Source organism: Megalobrama amblycephala, linkage group LG12, assembly GCF_018812025.1.
Source record: "Megalobrama amblycephala isolate DHTTF-2021 linkage group LG12, ASM1881202v1, whole genome shotgun sequence".
Taxonomy (NCBI): domain Eukaryota; kingdom Metazoa; phylum Chordata; class Actinopteri; order Cypriniformes; family Xenocyprididae; genus Megalobrama; species Megalobrama amblycephala.
Window position 1 is genome coordinate 25,811,098 of NC_063055.1, and position 16,878 is coordinate 25,827,975.

General features: G+C 36.1%; 1 protein-coding gene across 2 annotated transcripts in view; it reads left to right on the plus strand.

The window, feature by feature from the left end:
• Positions 1-16,390, plus strand: part of ncs1b (neuronal calcium sensor 1b) — a 46,748-nt gene extending 30,358 nt beyond the window's left edge. For both annotated transcript variants that reach the window (XM_048210030.1, XM_048210031.1), the window contains 6 exons: positions 1,201-1,339; positions 7,563-7,641; positions 11,244-11,332; positions 11,429-11,506; positions 13,465-13,587; positions 15,871-16,390. In XM_048210030.1, the coding sequence (XP_048065987.1) occupies positions 1,201-1,339; positions 7,563-7,641; positions 11,244-11,332; positions 11,429-11,506; positions 13,465-13,563 (484 nt within the window). In that variant the 3' untranslated portion in view covers positions 13,564-13,587; positions 15,871-16,390. The remainder of the gene's footprint in view (positions 1-1,200; positions 1,340-7,562; positions 7,642-11,243; positions 11,333-11,428; positions 11,507-13,464; positions 13,588-15,870) is intronic.
• The last annotated feature ends 488 nt before the right edge of the window (positions 16,391-16,878 follow it).

The following is a 16,878-nucleotide window of genomic DNA, read 5'->3' on the forward strand; positions in this document are numbered from 1 at the left end:
TCTGGTATCATACTGAAGCCAAAATTGGTATCAGTCCAAACCAAATTGGGGTATGCTAACAGACCCATATGACCTTCCGCTGGTCCTGCTCTCATGTTAGTAGAGTCTATAAGAAGGAAGTTCCTGCCACTTATCATCAGGAAAGGGAGAGAAAAATAGACAAACTGAGTAAGAGAGAGGCTGATGAGAGAGCTTGTTAACTTATGACTTAAACCACTCTAAATTTCCATTAAGAGTTTCTCAGGATCTCTTCATCATATAACAGCATGAATTCACATTCTTGGGTGAACTTGACATTAGTGACATTTAAATGTAACATAGCTTTTGAGTGTGACAGGCAGCTGCACAGGTGAAAATTACAGCTTTATTGAAAGGTGCATTTATGAGAGCTAAATAATTCAAAGTGCAGTTCTGTTGTACCCTGAAATGCAGCTCACCAGTCCTGCACAGATCATCTAAAAATCTTGAAAATGGAAATGAAAAGTTCCATTATTTCCCAATTTTTTTGTGAAATGTGTCTAATGCATTTAACACAAAGTGTCACTGCAAAATAATCATATTCTTTGTAAGTATGTCTGTCTTGTTTTCCATTTAAAATATACATCTTTAAACCAAGATACAATTTTATCAATATCTGCTGAATATTTTTGTGGAACTGTAATACATTTTTCATCAGGATTTTTTGATGAATAGAATGTTCAAAAGAACAAAGAGCATTTGAAATATAAGTATTTTGTAACATTATAAATGATTTGACTGTCACAGAAGCAGAAGCTGGCTTATGTGACATAATTTTTCATATATATATATATATATATATATATATATATATATATATATATAAGACAAGGTTTGACCAGCAGGGCATAGTAGACAGGAGACATCAGTCTACTACCTGTAGTTTTGTGAAAGTTTCATTCTTGTTTCATGTCATTGTCAAGTCATTGCGGTGTTCAGGAAACTGACAGATCTAGCTATAAATTATTTCAAACTAGCTATAAATTATTTCTTACTGTCAGAAAGAGAACAGACTTCAGAGATCTCCTGAAGCTGGAGGCAGATTATAAAGGCATAAGCCTATTTTGTTAGCATGAAGATCAATCAGTTTTCAGTTTCTGTATCTTGCCCTCTTGATACCATAACATATAAGAGATATCAAAGACAGTGTATGAAATTATAATGTTTTTTCCCCTCTTCCAGGTACAAGGGCTTTATAAAAGACTGCCCAAGTGGTCAGCTTGATGCTGCAGGTTTCCAGAAGATCTACAAACAGTTCTTCCCCTTTGGCGACCCCACCAAGTTCGCCTCATTTGTCTTCAATGTTTTTGACGAGAACAAGGTGAAGTGCACATCACTGTTTGGGTCTTGCACAACAGATTTTTCTTTAGGGTTGGAGACATTCTGTCAATGTCTCTTTTTCTTTCTTTGTATTTTACTTGTCGTCGCTGCCCGATGAAACTCACGTATGTCCAAAACGGTTACTTTTCAGGAAGTGAAAAAAACACCGTATTTCAAAAGCAGTTGAATGTAGGGTTGTCATACTTGGTACGGCGTCTTTACATGTAACCATATTCTTTGCCAGTGTAATGATATAATCCACATTTGACCAAAATTGAGTTTAAATGGACATACGTGCATATTTTACAGTAACGGTGGTCGATACGCGTTCTTCCGATCATTAATTAGAATGGCCAAGTCGCGTTTCATATTGACAAATGAATACGCTCAGTTTATTAAATAGCCTACGTCTTAGTTTATTAAATACGCTTAGTTTATTTAATATTAATTATAAATTTATTAAATGTCTCTTGCAAACTATGAAGGGACAATGAATCAATACACTGACATGGTAATGCTAGACAGATACTTTGTTTGCACAGTCCTACCGTATTTTTGTCACTCCTAGACGTACGTCTGGCGTCGGGGGGAAACGTTTACTTGAGAACAGTTGTCAAAAACAAACGTTTGCTGATACTTTACCTCACAGTGTTATTCGGCTATCCAGTGCTGAGCTTCGATGAAACTTCACGAGACCGGCGAGATGCTTCCACAGGGCGGGAGATACGCGGCGTGATTGACAGCTTTGACACCAAATGGATATACGTGAAAATCAGATGACATGATTTCACAACTTTTCATTGGCCATTTAGATATGTGAAGCATACTGTATACGGAAATGAACCTGGACATTCAATCCGTCAAAAAATCTCAAAATCGGCAAAATGGACATACGTGGTTTTCATCGGACAGCGACGTTAAGCCCCATTCACACTGACAATGATTTTATCGCTAAAGTTCACGGGTTCATTGTTTTTTGGTGATTAGTGCATGTTCCTAGTGATAGATGCCCTAATGAACTACATAACGGAGCATAGTTAATAAAAAATTGGATCGCAAATTTGATATATTGTAAAATATATTGATAAATATGTACAAAAATTTATTAAAAATGTGATTTAAAAAAGAAGTAATTTAAACAGTATATAAAAAACATTTTTTTTTTGCTGAAAAAAATTAACATTCTGAATGAAGAAGCATTTGTATACACTTTACAGCAATAATGCACCATATTATGAACATAATGACCAATGACGTCAGATCGCTATGTTGCTGCATATATGCCTCCTCTACAGAGTACATTCACATTTCTTAATGCTTTAGCATCTCAGCTTTCACTCCAGCAGTGATCAAAGAACTGACATGAATTCGACCACGTGAAGAGAACAAGAAAAATCTAAGTGGTTTATGACTGGATGTCTTGTGAGAGTGAACCATCTGTCTGCTCAGATGTTTGTGTCATTTATAGATGTGTTTCTGTGTATGAGCTAGAGAAAAAACAATGTGTGCAAAGTGCGAGATGGGTCTATTTTTACGTAAAAAAGAAACTGGTGATCTGTTCCAAAACCAGTGCTGTTCCATAGGCAACTTAATAAAGCTGCTTCCATATAAGAGACCCCATTTTAAACCAATCCTGCAAATGAAATGAGAGAAATGTTGATTATAAATATATTCAAAATTAATTCATTTAATATTATATAAAAATTGTTTAAAATATTAAATACAAAACAATCAGAATTAATTAATAATTTAAATTATTATTAATATTAAATGAATATAAAATTAATAATAAAATGTTTTGCTTATTTTTATGTGTATAATTATGTTTTTTAGAGTTTCACACCATTCCTGTTGTGTCACTATTGAAATCAATTGCAAATCGGGTCTCCAATGCAGAGAAATATTTGTAATATAGTCAATGTCTATGTAGAGCGTGCTCAGCAGACAGCGAGAGACCACAGGCTTTGCAACAGAGCACGTATGTATATGGATGGGAGGTGAAAGGTTAATTATTCTCACTCTCTTGTGAATTGTGCTTGGTTCCCATTATTAATTATTCATTAAATAGCCTCGTTTTGCTATCTGTGCAATCTGTAATGTGATTAGGAGCCAGTTAGCCCTGTCAGATAAGAGTCATCTGGCAGCCAAACCACTTTCAGAGATCACACACACAGTCAAACAAGTCTCTATGTTTATTTATAAGTTTTGAAAGGCACCGTTGTTGTTAGTGGGACACATTAGCTGTGGCCTTTGTGTGCTCTTTTCTAGTAATCTGTACTATTCTGAGATGCATTTCACCTCAGGTTCACTTTTTCAGCCACCAACTCATGGTTAGTGTTGTGGAGATGGAGTAATGTCTTACAGAACAGACTCATTAGTCTGACTCTAGAGTAGAGATCAAAGGGGCAATACCCAGACATAACAGTTTTCGAATTAGTGCTCCAACAGTTTGGCAACAGCATGAGTTTTTGAGTGTGTTTCTACAAGTTCCCAATCTTATTCTATGACATTACATTTGCGTTATCCTTTACCTTTATCCTTTACATTTTATTATGTTACAGCTGAACAATGTAAAAAATGTTTGACACATCAGCTTGACACCAGACATACTTCTGAAATAGCAGCTCTCTTGTCCCAATTATTTAATTGCTTAGGGTTTAAGCAATTAAATAATTCATTCAATTATTCATTCAAAAGTTTGTTTATTCCACAAGCATAGGCGGGTCAAAAATTAACGGGGGCTTGGGCCAGAAATGCACCTGCACTTTTAATCTAAATCTAGTAATAAAATGAAAATGAAAATTAAATTAAACATGTCAATTGCAGCATTAAATTTAGATCTGCTCATGTTGCATACTTTTTACACGTTTTACAGTGTTTACAGTGAACCCAATGGCCAATCAGAAGCGCTAAGATTAGTAATCGCTGAAACGCCGGAGTTTTGTTCAGTGCGCGAGCTGAACTGCGCACTCTCGCGAATACTGCACTCTCATAAACTGAGAAACATAAACAGATTTGTGCTCTTGAGAGCTTCGAATATAAATAGGTTTTTCTATTTACAACGTATTTTGAAGCATTAAGCTGCCGATCCTAAACATCTGATGATTGCTTGAACGCAATGGCCAATCAGATGTCTTTAAATTAGAATCCCCTCACCACTCAAAACGCCAGTGCTGAGGTCTGCACACTCAAATCTTCTCATTATAATTTAACTTGTAACAAAAAGTGTAAACATTATGTAGGCTAAATAAGATATTCTTTGTACAGTTAGCTTAATCGATTAGCAGAACTTTGTGAGATTGTGATGAATTAAGATGAGTGACAGCTTAGTGATTATAAAAGGAGCACTTTTATGTTTGCATGCTTTTTCTAATCCATTCAGAATTTGATGAAAAAGTATGTTTTGCTGCATTAGGTCAGGCAATGGTTAGGCTATTTATTATTCGAACTGGCTGCATGCCAAATCACGCATATGCTTGCCTGTTCAAATTATAGTTGTTTGTGAACAGAACCACTTTAACATCAAGAGCTTTTATGCTGGGATGTGTAGGTTATTGATATGCGACACACCTAACTATTTCATGACATTCTATTTAAATGTGTTTTTAAGGAGGAATCGCATCTAGCCTTACCTTAGACTTGGTTCAGCTTCCGCCTATGTCCACACGGATGAATTAAATTGATTAAAAGTGACTGTAAAGACATTGATAATGTAGATTTCTATTTTTACTTTATATTCATCAAAAAATCCTGAAAAATCCGCAAAAATATCAAGCAGCACAATTGTTTTCAACATTGATAAGAATCAGGATCTGATCTACATTATCAGAGGAAACTACACCCAACCCACTTCATATCAAAGAAAGATAGAACACATGAAAAAGATGTATATATAAGACAATTTCACACTTTTAAGAGCCCTGCAAAATAAATCAGGCCCATCTATTATAAGATAAATTAATTATAAGTATTATACAAATTGTGTAGTTTCAGCATACAACAGCAGGGGCTGACCTCAACACCTTGTAAATGGCTGGAACAATAAACTTGACTTGATCCCCACTTTGTGCAGCTTAAGGAAACACTAAACCATTATGACAATTTCAGGCAGATCATATGAAATGCAAGACTTGGTAGGGATTTAAGTAATAATGTTTTATGTTGTGGAATATAACTCAGAGTACAATGAAAGCCATCATTTAAAGCAAGATAAAAGATGGAATATGGCTGTCCTACAAAACATAGTGCTCAGAATAGTGGAAGCATTGTAGGGCAACTGTTGTTATTGTTCTCCCTGAAAGACTGCATGAGACAGTGAAAGCAAATACAGTTCACAAAGGGTGGCTAGAAACTTGAGTCACCTTGAGTTTGCCTGAGGCGTATAGGAAATGCAACAATTTGGTTTAATGAGATTCTGTGGTCTGATGAGACAAAAACTGAACCTTTGGCCCTCAAGGCTATATTTGACTGAAACTTAACACTGCATGCTAGATTCAGCTCTATATCAGGGACTGGAAAACTCATAAGGTAGAAGGGAAAAATGGAGTGGGCTAATACAGAAGAATTCAGTAGGTCAGCTTGGACTTCATATTCCATCAGTAGGCCAGAAAATTAACCACACTGTTGTAAGTTATATCAAATAATGATAGTAATAAATTCAAAATTAATTTATACTTTTTTATTATTATTTGTAATTATTTTCTCTTTTATTTATTATTATCTATTATTGTTTATCTTGGCATGCAAAGTTTTGTTTTTAATGTTTTATTCCCAAACAGAAGTAAAGTAAGATGGAGGATGGTTGATGCATGTTATCAAGTTGAAATCTTGTTTATAACTGGTTCTTATTAGATAAGGAATAGTTAGTATCAGATATGTATGTAGTATCTGATATGTATTTTTTTTTAACCTTGCTCTTTTGCCATTCAGCTAAATAAATGTATTTGCCATACAGCTAAATAAATATATTGTATTTCATGCTACAGCACAAAAACATCAGTGGAAATGCAAGTTTTATAGACTCTTATATTCACTTGTCTATAGTGAGCCATTAGTATAATCTAGTTGCTGACCTACATAGTTAAAGTTTTATTATTTTTTTAAGCTATTTGTATTCTGCAGTTCAAGCACAGTTCAGTCTGAAATAATATATTGCAAAAATAAATAAACAGCTATGAATCAGGCAGGGTCACCTGCCTGGTGTGAAATCTTACCAGTGGAACAATGCTTTGATTTGACAATTTTATTCATAGGAACTAAATGCTGTCTGTCATTGTTAATGCCTCTTCAGAAGCCCACCAGCTTAGTTTGGAGATGACTGAACACACAGTGTCTAGGCGTGAATCATACAATAAAGTATTCAAATATTCCTTGAGGTTTTAAGAATTCTTTTGGAAGATTTTAAAGCTGTATACTACATAACATGAAACTGCATTCATTTACCTCTCTTGCACTAGAGCAGTTTCAATCGACAAATCATAAAATGTGTCATAACGTATCTGCTGGATATTTGGCAGCAGAATGCGTCTTGTAATGACTAGTGGTGCCAGCCTGTAGCCCCAAGGAAGAGCAGGGGGTGGGACAGGAATAGCAGCCCACTGGCCCATTTTAATCTGCCAATCAACAGAAGGATTTTGGGTAACACTTTACAAGAAGGTTCTATACTTTAAAATTAGTTAGTGCATTAGATATCATGAACAAATCATGAACAAGCATTTATTCTTTTAGTGTTCATAGTGCATAATCTAATGTTAGCGTACACAACTTTTAGTGTTAAAATGTATGGGAACATTTTACAATAAGGTCCTTAATGCATTAACTAACATGGATTAATGAGCAATACCTTTGTTTCAATATTAATTAATCGTTAACATTTATTAACATCAGTTAATAAAAATACATTGTTAGTCCATGTTAGCTCATGTCCATTAAATAATATTAACAGAATTTTTTAATTTTAATAATGTATTAGTAAATGTTGGAATTAACATTAAGAGTAATAAACGCTTTAGAAGTATTGTTAATTGTTAGTTCATGTTAGCTCATGTCTATTAAATAATGTTATTAGTTAATTACAAATGGAACATTATTGTAAAGTGTTACCTGTATGTATTAGTGGCCTGTTTTTAGGAATGAGTTTCAACAAAGTTTAATACAACGCATCTTTAAAATGTTACTGGCACCATGATGACAGGGCGATGAAATATCTTTTTTTTTTCCCGCAGGATGGACGGATTGAGTTCTCAGAGTTCATTCAGGCCCTGTCTGTGACCTCACGTGGGACCTTGGATGAAAAGCTCCGCTGTAAGCAAGTCTTTGATTAATAAAAGCCCATTCAAGCAAGAATGAGTCAAAAGACAGAAGCAGTGAAGTACCTTTGTGAAATTTATTTCTCTATATAACATACAGTGGCCCCGAAACGTATTTGTACACTTTAGTTACGCTTAAAATCAATGCACTTCATTTCATTAAATAAAATATTAAAGCAAGTGGCTTCTCCAAACAAATGATGCTGGAGCTTTTTATCAGAAATTCTTTATTATATTATTTTTACATGATATGTTATGTTATGTTTCATTGTGTTTTTGATTATGTTCCTGTGTTTCCTTTCAGTTTAGTTCACATTTCCATAATTATTAAGTTCTCCCTGTTTGTTACCTGGCATACTGATCCCACCTGTATCTTGTTTAGTTCTATGTATATAAGTACTGTGTATAAGTACTTGTTCAATCCTCTGTCAGTTCTCATCATGATTTAGTATAGTTAGAGTAATTATTCTTTGTGTATTCTCCTGGTTATATTCTCTATGTTTATTAAAGTATCTTTGTTAGAAATTCTGTGTCATGCATCTCTTGTCTACCATAATACCCGTGACAGAAGAACTGATCCTCAAAATGAGTAAACTTGAAATGGACTGCTACTCACAGAACGGCCGCTCACTTGGGGAGTATGTAGACGAGTTCCTGGAACACTATTATGAGGCACATTGGGATGATGAGACTTTGAAACAGCTCTTTTGGATTGGAATGGATGACATCATCTGACAGATGCTGCTGTTGAGGGAGGATCACCTTCCTTTCATCAAGTTCATTGTACCACCATGAACCATCATCAACACCAACATGACTCTCCAGGATTCTCAACACCTCCAGCAGCCATCTCTCTGCCCACTCCAAAAAGGACACATCTTCCCAGCCCGGAGTGTCCCGACATCACAGAGAGATCTCCCATGATGGACCTAGAGACAACGCCCATGCCTGCTACAGAAAGAGAGCCCAAGCCAGTGCCCGCTGTGGACTATAAGTTTGAGTCCCCTCCATCCCCGGAGACAGAGCCAGCCACAGTGTTCACCCCGGAGCCAGAGCCGGTCGCCACATCCGTCCCAAGGCTGGAGCCGATTGCCAGGTCTATCAAAGAGTTAGCGCCAGAGGGACAGTCCCAACATAGAGGCACTAGAGGAGCGCTGGCTCATCAATTTCACCACAGAACCATCTCCTGTCCATTTCCTCACTCCTGGGCACATTCCTCCCCAGCTCACTACAGATTTACATCATGGATGACCCAGTATCACCCAAATGTCCTGCACATCCCATTGTTACCATTATCACCACTGGCTCCGTCAAATTCCCTGAACTTCTCTGCCCTGCTGGTTCCTCTCTGCTACTCGACTCCGCCCATGCCGCTGACTCTCTCCAGATCGTTGGCTCCACCTCGGACCCCCTTAACACAAGTGTTATTGTGTGTCACAAGTGTCCCTCCTGTTCCTCCTTGGTCTTCACTCACTCCGGTGTCACCCCATTCTGCCAGGCCTTCGTGGCCCTACAATGTGGTTCTGGACCGTCACCCTCAAGGCTTCACAGGGGTCTCCAAGGTCGATAGCTTCACCTCTGTTGTTGGCTCCAAGACACCTCCCTAGAGGTCCGTAATGGCTACACATTGGCTTCTTCCTCCTTTATCTCTGCCATGGCCTTCTCTGCCGCAAGCTCCTCCGGTTCCCTGCCCTTCATCAATTCCTCGTCCACCTCCAAGAAAGCCTCCCTCTCTCAACTCTGGGACTCTGTAAAGTATGATATTTATTTATTTAAAATAAACGCCACTTTATTTGATGCACATCCCATTGTTACCATTATCACCACTGCCTCTGTCAAATTCCTTGAACGTCCCTGCAACGGTGATTCCTCTCAGCTACTCGACTCCGCCCATGCCGCTGACTCCCTCCAGATTGTTGGCTCCACCTCAGACACCCTTAACACAAGTGTGACGCTGTGAAGTGGATTGGGCTTTACCTCGGGCCTCCAGGCCCATTGCTCCACCTTAGCCAATCAGCTCTTTGTCTCTGCTTCAGTTCTACACTCGTTCAGCTCCACCGGGCTCCTTCCCTCCTGTTCCTCCTTGGTCCTCACTCCCTCCGGTGTCACCCCATTCTGCCAGGCCTTCGCGGCCCTACAATATCGCTCTGGACCATCACCCTCAAGGCTTCACAGGGGTCTCCAAGGTCGATAGCTCCACCTCTGTTGTTGGCTCCAAGGCTCCTCCCTAGAGGTCCGTAATGGCTACACATTGGCTTCTCCCTCCTTTATCTCCGCCATGGCCTTCTCCGCTGCAAGCTTCTCTGATTCCCTTCATCAATTCCTCGTCCACCTCCAAGACCCCCTCCCTCCCTCAACTGTAAAGTATGATATTTATTTGAAATAAATGCTACTTGATTTGATGTTTTATTTTGAATGCCACACATTAATATGTTTTTGAGGGTGATTTAAGTGTCTGAATACCTTTGGGGCCACTGTATTTTGTAAAATTGATCAAATGTGAAAGTGACGACCTATAACCTCATTTTCTCCCTGAAATTAAACAGACTCTTTTACATATACGGATTGGGTTCTGCCCTCTTTCTCGGTTGACTCTTCACCCCAGGCACTGACCTGTGTTTGCACTCTGCTGTGTGAGTCGTAGGGTTGTCTCTTTGCAGGACTCTTTGTTGTAGATTAGTGGAATGAAAAACGGCTGTATGGGTGGGAAGTTCCAGAGTCCTGGAGTGAAGAGAAAGCCATAGATGGCGAGATGAAAGAGTTGCTCCTCACTGCTGTAATTGCTGTGCAATGATTTGGCTCATACAAAGCATGCTTTTATCACTCAATCCTGCATCCATCTTTCCTTGCAGTGCTGATAAGCTTACATGTCTGCACTCTGACAACATTGCTTTTCAATTCATAATCAAAACTCAAAAAATCCAAGATGCTCAATGGTGCTTTTTCAGCGTTTTTCTATAATGTGTTTTGGCATATTTAAACATGAAAGCAATGCACTTTCGGTACAGTACACTTTATGGTCCTATTGTTGTTGTTTTTTAAACCATTAGAGGCACAAATCCCACATTTTTATTGTGAAAATTATTGTATATTTTAGATAACCTATTATCAAAAATAAAATCTTGAAAAAAACTTGTTTTATACAAGTCGTATCAATGTTATTTTAGTATTATTTATATACTATTACAGTATTTATTCATATTTTTATTAACTTCTATTTTTATATTTATGCTTTGTCATTTTTATTAGTTTTTATTTCTATTTAGCTTTAATTTGTTTTTAATTTAGTAATTTTAGTACTTCAACTTAAGCGTATTTTACTTCAGTTCTATTTTTCATTTGTTTTTAATCTAATATAATTTATTTCAGCTTTATTTCAATTAACGAAAACTATTTTTTATAGATTTAACAATAACAACACTAGTCTCTATAGCTTATTGATTTTTATCTAAAGGTTAAGCACCTCTTTGCATCAACCATTTATTGAAAAAGAAAATTCTTACTTTAAGTGTTTCAGGACCTATTTTGTACCCTATTTACAGAAAGTGCCATAATATTTCTTCACACACTCACCATGATTCTTGTTACATGCTTTAGGGGCCTTCAAGCTTTATGATCTTGATAACGATGGGTATATCACACGTGATGAAATGCTCAATATCGTTGATGCCATCTATCAGATGGTGGTAAGTCACCGTTTAATTCAGCTGTAATTACAATCTGAACATAAGGCATTCGTTTAATCTCTCAGATGTCTTAAACGTTGCTTACATTTGTTTAAGGGAAACACAGTGGACCTTCCAGAAGAAGAAAACACTCCAGAAAAGAGGGTGGATCGCATTTTTGCCATGATGGATAAGGTACAGATATGTCCATTTTTGTTTTTAACAATAGTGTGACAATCACACTGATCCAGTTAATAATCCAAACCAAAAATGAATGTTATTGTGCATGGGGCTGTTTTTATATTTAATTCATTGTTTTGTTTAAAGAAATCACTTAAAGGTGCCCTAGATTATGTTTTTAAAAGATGTAATATAAGTCTAAGGTGTCCCCTGAATGTGTCTGTGAAGTTTCAGCCCAAAATACCCCATAGATTTTTTTTATTAATTTTTTTAACTGCCTATTTTGGGGCATCATTATAAACGCGCCGATTTATGCTGTGGCCCCTTTAAATCCCGTGCTCTCCGCCCACAGAGCTCGCGCTTGCCTTAAACAGTGCCTTAACAAAGTTTACACAGCTAATATAACCCTCAAAATGGATCTTTACAAAGTGTTCGTCATGCATGCGGCATGCATGCGTCGGATTATGTGAGTATTGTATACTGTTATATTGTTTACATTGATTCTGAGTGAGTTTGAGGCTATGCTGCGTTGCTAAAGCTAACATTACACACTGTTGGAGAGATTTATAAAGAATGAAGTTGTGTTTATGAATTATACAGACTGCAAGTGTTTAAAAATGAAAATAGCGACGGCTCTTTTCTCCGTGAATACAGTAAGAAACGATGGTAACTTTAACCACATTTAACAGTACATTAGCAACATGCTAACGAAACATTTAGAAAGACAATATACAAATATCACTAAAAATATCATGATATCATGGATCATGTCAGTTATTATTGCTCCATCTGCCTTTTTTCGCTGTTGTTCTTGCTTGCTTACCTAGTTTGTTGATTCAGCTGTACACATCCAGACGTTCTGCCCTTGTCTGACCTGCTTAAAGGAATTGTCCACCAAAAATAAGAATTCTGTCATCATGTACTCACCCTCATGTCGTTCAAAACCTGTATGACTTTCTTCTGAGGAACATAAAATAAATTATTTTGAAGAATGGTGGTAACTAAACAGTTTTGGTTGCCATTGACTTCCATTGTATGGACAAAAATACAGTGGAAGTGTTTGGTTCCAACATTCTTCAAAATATTTTATTTTATGTTCAGCAGAAGAAACAAATGCATAAAAGTTTGGAATGACTTGAGGGTGAGTACATGATTACATAATTTTCATTTGTGGGTGGACTATCCCTTTAATCTTTAAAAGAATTTTTATGCTGTCGATCATAACAGTATTAGCAATAAACCATCACCAAACCCATCAATGAAAATCAAATCGCTCATTTAGAGCTCTGATTCAGTTTACTAACAACATCCTCATCATCAATCCAGTGCAGGACAGATCAAGGATACAGTACGGAATTAGAGCTCATATCTGTGGTAAGGCTAGCGTCACTAACGCTGCCCTCGGGTCTATAAACGCCAGTGTGGCATGCGCTACCACTAACATTGGAGCCTAGCATAAATGCCCACTCAAGCCCACTTCAAGCCCTGAAAGATGAGATCAGGACTTGCTAGGTAATGTTCACAGAGATGGTATGTTTTCCCATAGCAATCTCAGATCAGAATGAGTAGGGTTACTTTCAGGAGTTAGTTAATTACTAATGCTTCTTCAAACAAGTACCACACTAAGCCACATAAGGTTAAAGCAGCACTTTAATTGTCTACTTTGCTATGAACGTTTCCTTAATGGATCAGCCTGTCAGCACTTGCCCCCTGCTGGGCATGTGAAGCAACTTAAAAGTGTGAGAGTTTTTTCCTCATGCATAATTGAAAATCCTCATGGCTGTTTTTTGTTATTTTTTATAATTATCTTCTAGTTTGTAAACTGATACAACCTTCAAGTCTTTTCCACATTCTTTTAAAACCTCCATGCATCTGCATATAACCACAAACAGCCTTAAAATAACACATCTAGTTGTTTGTACTCAACATATGGGACAGCTGTGATTCTAAACAATGTTTGTTTGTGTACCCAGAATGCTGATGGGAAGCTGACCCTGCAGGAGTTCCAAGAAGGATCAAAGGCAGATCCCTCTATTGTACAAGCTCTGTCACTCTATGATGGCCTGGTATAGTAGCAGCTTGTCTTAAGGATACAGGTATGTTGTGCTGAATAGAAATTTATTTTACATTCAGGGTATCTGTTGGTTTTATTAAATCCTGACTACAGCAAGTTTCGCGTGTTATAATTAATTTTAGTGTACTTTCATATTCATAATCATTGGCAATTTGAACTGATGACAGTGTAAAGATAAGACTCACACACTCAAAAACAGGGCATTTGTCCAAATTTGATGCACCTTTCACTCTTAAATTAGTTAGGCCTTATGTTACCTCATGGAATTCATATTGCCACCTTTATTTGTACATAAAAAGCTACAAGAACAGCAGCCAAAGGTTGTACATCTTTCAGAGTTGAATTGAGAAGGCCTTCTACAGTCTAAGTGTCACAGTCACATGGACTTTCAGTTTGTTTGTTGTCATCTGTCACATGTTCCTTTGTTCTAGTTTCCCGCCACGATCAGTATCCATGGACACTAATTGATTCATTACAGCTGTTTGTCATTTGAGTTCATCAGTCTGTCTATTTAAGTTCCTGTATCTGTTCAGTTAGTTGTCGGGTGTCGTTTGTGTGCGATTTGGTGTATGTTCCTGTGTTCCTGTATTCCCCAGTTGGATGATCTAGTAAAAGACTTGTTTGATATAATCTCCTCGTCGTGTGCTTTATACACCATAGGTACTGTAACACTAAGTCCAATTCTTGAATTTAAACTGAATTTGTGTTGAGGTAACAAAAGGTATGCACAATTATAATTGGGATTTAAGGAAGTAGAAATAAAATCAAATGAAATAAAAATTATGAAATTAATGTTTTTAATTAATATTAGATTTACATATATATTTATTTTCTTTATATATTATAATGGTGGAAAAGTGCTTTTTCAAAAATTGCCATAATTTACTCTTTATACAGAATTATATTGCATTATATTATATTATGTTGTATTATATTATATTATATTATACATTGTTATATTTTATATATATTTAGATTTATAATATTGGTTTATTGAATACACTTGTGAAATTAACATTGAATTTTGTTGTTATTTTATATTTATTAGGATTGAATGGACCTATATAATCAATAGATTCAAAATTAATATGGTGTATATTTTATGGTGCTTTATGGCAAAATTCAAATTGTTTTAACAGTATGGAAAAGAGACATTAAGATGAATATACAGTATGTGTAATCAGAGCTGGGTAGATTACTTATGAATTGTAATCAGTAATCAGTAATATAATATCTTAGATTACACATTTTTGGTAATGTAATCTAACTACTTTTGGATTACATTTAGATTACTTTTGTTCTAACTCTTATTTGATGTCACATATATTGTAGGATAATCTTGTACTATTTTGACAGATACAAAGAAAAAATATATTCTATTCACCAACAAGAGCCTCAACAGATTATTTTTAAAGTGCAATGTATGGACAGTTAATACTTCAAAATACTAACACTAATGTACCTGTTAGTGTTTGCTGATATTAACACTGAATAAAACAAAATCACATCTTATGATTTTAAAACATATTTACTTAAAATTAAGTAAATTTAGAAAACAGCATTACAAAAACAAATATTGAAAAACATGAAATTCACAGCAATATTACTGCTACATCAAATATTTCATCTATATTTCATATATATTATTATTTCATATATATATATTTCATCATTATTTCATATATATTTCATCTATATTTCCCCCTTACTTCTGGAAAAAACTCAAAGAATCACGAACGTATATAAGCGGCAGGTTTATTATGAAAAAAATATAAACGTTAAAAAAAAATGAAAAATTAGGAGAATCAATGAATTGTGAACAACTTACTGCCATTGTGTAAATAATATGTAATCATGTAATCCATAAAAAAGTAACTGTAGTCTGACTGCGAGTATTTTAAAAAATAGTTTACTCTAATTACAAGTACTTGATTTTTGGAATCTGATTACGTAATCCAGATTACATGTAATCCGTTACTACCCAGCTCTGTGTGTAATAAGTTGAGGGAAAATATATTCTATATGTCACGGGATAAATGGAAATAAATAATCAATTATGTCATTATTTATATATTGTTTATAATTTGTGTTGGACGTCTGAAATTCCTTCATTGTGGTTAATTTCTTAGAATTGCAATTCAGTATATTCCTCTTTCTTTCATTCCAATTCAAATTCCATTTAGAACATCCCGTTTTTCAATGTGACCAATTCAATTCAAATACCAGCTCATAAACAGAAAGCAAGCCATTTCTTGAATAAAATTACCAAACCCGCTGTGAGCATTTTTTCATGGTTGTTGTACAGGTACTGCAAAGGATCCAGTGCGGTGCCATCCCACAATTCCATGCAAGGAGAAGAGTTTTCTTCATTTGAACCCTCATTCTGGACACTTAAGACTGAAAAGTACAGGAGAGAAGAGTTCATCCTTTTCTTCTCACCACAACAAATCACATTTCGGCATACAACAGTGACAGAAAAGAAGAAAGTGTCATCCTGAAACTTTGGTGTATGTGTGTGTGTGTGTGAGAGAGAGAATGGGATTTCCACAAGTGCTTGTTTTCTGCTGAACAAACACACTGGAGACTATATGGATGGCCCTGATTGTTACAGAAAAGCATGCTGACAAACCTAAATTATAAATGTAAATATGTGTAAACATTTCATATTTTTTAAACATACTTTGCTGAGATATTGTGGACGTGGCTCTTCATGTATAATTTAAGAAACTGCTGATATTTTATTTATTTATTGTTTACCTTGAAGTGTATGGATTGCAGCTGTTGCAAAGCCTCGGCGTTTTTAAAAGCCTCTTGGAGTGAAAGACTTTAATCCTGTTTTGTTTTTTCTTTGGAACTGTGAATGTAAAAGAGATTCATTTATTGTATTTGCGGTACGCAGCTCCCATTGTGAAGAGTGCGCTGCTCATCTGTTGCTGGCAAAACTCACTTCTGAAGTCCTCAAGCTACTTCCTAAGCAAGGCACTGTAACCAAGCAACATGCTACACTGAACAGTTGCACCTCAGAACTGATGTAAGTACCTCTGTAATAGAGAAGCAAACAGTCCAGCATCTGCTAGTTTAAACTACACCTCTGCCTTTGTCTTTTCCTGTGTCGTTTTCCTGTCAATCAAAGCCATAGACTTAAACCATGACATTCTCTTCTTAAAGCAAGTAATTCGGTATGTGCTGGGCGGGTTTGAGTGGGTCTCATGCTTTATCAGTCGCTCTCTGGCTGATGATTAAATTTGAGTCACTGCATAATTGCCTCTAATTTTATTTGCCGCTGGTAAGTAAGATGGAGGTTTTAATATCT